Source organism: Sinocyclocheilus anshuiensis, unplaced genomic scaffold, assembly GCF_001515605.1.
Source record: "Sinocyclocheilus anshuiensis isolate Anshui unplaced genomic scaffold, SAMN03320099.WGS_v1.1 scaffold1468, whole genome shotgun sequence".
NCBI lineage: Eukaryota > Metazoa > Chordata > Actinopteri > Cypriniformes > Cyprinidae > Sinocyclocheilus > Sinocyclocheilus anshuiensis.
In genome coordinates this window covers 724,752-726,293 of record NW_015546129.1, presented here as the reverse complement: position 1 = coordinate 726,293, position 1,542 = coordinate 724,752, and the positions used below count along the sequence as shown (strand labels likewise).

The 1,542-nt window shown below is 45.5% G+C and overlaps 1 protein-coding gene across 4 annotated transcripts in view; it reads right to left on the bottom strand.

The window, feature by feature from the left end:
• The window catches only part of LOC107701075 (THO complex subunit 5 homolog), a 25,105-nt gene that overhangs the window by 8,407 nt on the left and 15,156 nt on the right, over positions 1-1,542 (bottom strand). For all 4 annotated transcript variants that reach the window (XM_016503010.1, XM_016503009.1, XM_016503011.1 and 1 more), the window contains 2 exons: positions 783-915; positions 622-699 (listed from right to left, as the gene is read on the bottom strand). In XM_016503010.1, the coding sequence (XP_016358496.1) occupies positions 622-699; positions 783-915 (211 nt within the window). The remainder of the gene's footprint in view (positions 1-621; positions 700-782; positions 916-1,542) is intronic.

Below are 1,542 nucleotides of genomic sequence, written 5' to 3'. Positions count from 1 at the left end.
TAGGCTGGAGTGAGTTGCCAGGGGGGCGGACGAACTCGCTGCCGGCCGCCTGGGCTGTGGAGTGACGGCTGCCATCCGTGAGGGAGCGGAGGAGTCGCTGCCGTTCGCCTGAGGCCGGAGCCTGCTGCCATCCGCCATGATGGGGAGGAGCAGGGAACTTTAACTTTGAAAAAACATATCTCGAGACTTTATTTCCCCATTCCACTGCAACTCGTGTTATTAAATGAAAAATGTACTCTGTGTGATTGGCTTTCGGCCCTTTGTATTAAACTATGCATACATACATGATGCTGTTTTGCTTATACTAGTTTAAGCAACTTAATTATAACTGGTTTATAAACATTATTTTAAACATTATGCACTTTTTTCACAGATAGTCATGTTATCTTATGCTTTGAATAAATGTGCATTAGTAATATTTTGCTTGATGCGCCCTCTTGTGGCCTCAGAAGAGAAGCCAAAAGCTTTTCTTCACCCTAACTGAAATTATGCATTTTAAATTCGAATATCATTCGAATTTTGATAATATTTAAGTACAAAATTTTAATTGAGTTTTTCAGCCATTTTGACAGCCCTACTGATCACACTCTCGTCCGACTCAAAGCGAACACACAGAGGTACCTTGCGAGTCCTCCGGGGGCCTGGAGAGAGCTTTGGCCTCATCCACATCTCCACTGATGCTCACAGACAGGTTTTTGTCTGAAACACATAATTGCATGATCTCATAAACCAGGATTCATCAGGAACGCAGGCGCCGCTGAGAATCAAGATGCGAGTCTTACCGCAAGCCTGTCCGTACGCACCCGCCTGGACCAACAGCACGTACAGAGGGGGCGGCAGGTGACGGGAGACCTCGGCCTGCTTCTGCATGTGCTCAAACGGTATCGCCAGATACTCCTGCACTGGGAGAGACGCCTGCACAAGAGAGAGAGATCCGTCAGTCAGTCTCTTCCTGTCTAAAGCCTAGTTCACACTACACGACTTTACACGTCAGCAGATCGCTGTGCTGTTCAGACTACATGACTTGCTGTCTGTCTTAAAGTCGTTGTGGTGTTCGCATTACATGAAACAAGTGAAACAGGAGCGGTTTATTTGAAAATGGAAATCTGTTGGGAATGATCTGTTCTGAAAAATGTATTGTGTCCACACTTTTCTTAAAGCCTTGTTGCTGCTGCTATTTTCTCGTTTTTCTTCCTCTGACCTCAACCCATGCCTTGCTCTCTCATTGGCTGTAGCTCGTCATGACACCTGACACCACGGGATGTTGAGTCGGCTGACCGGTCCAGATATTTAGCATGTTAGATATTTGTTTGGCGTCGGTGAGCTTCTTTGATGCAATGTTGAGTAGTTCACACATAAAGATTGGCGAGCTCTGATCACCTGCTGATTTTCCCCCGATCGCAGCCCGACTTGTCGGCGAGCTCGTTAACTCGCAAATCGGGCTTAAAATCCTGTAGTGTGAACTTGGCATAACTGCGCAGCACTACAGGTCAAAAAGTTGTAATAATAAAGATTAAAAAAAAAAAAAAAAAAAAAAGAAGT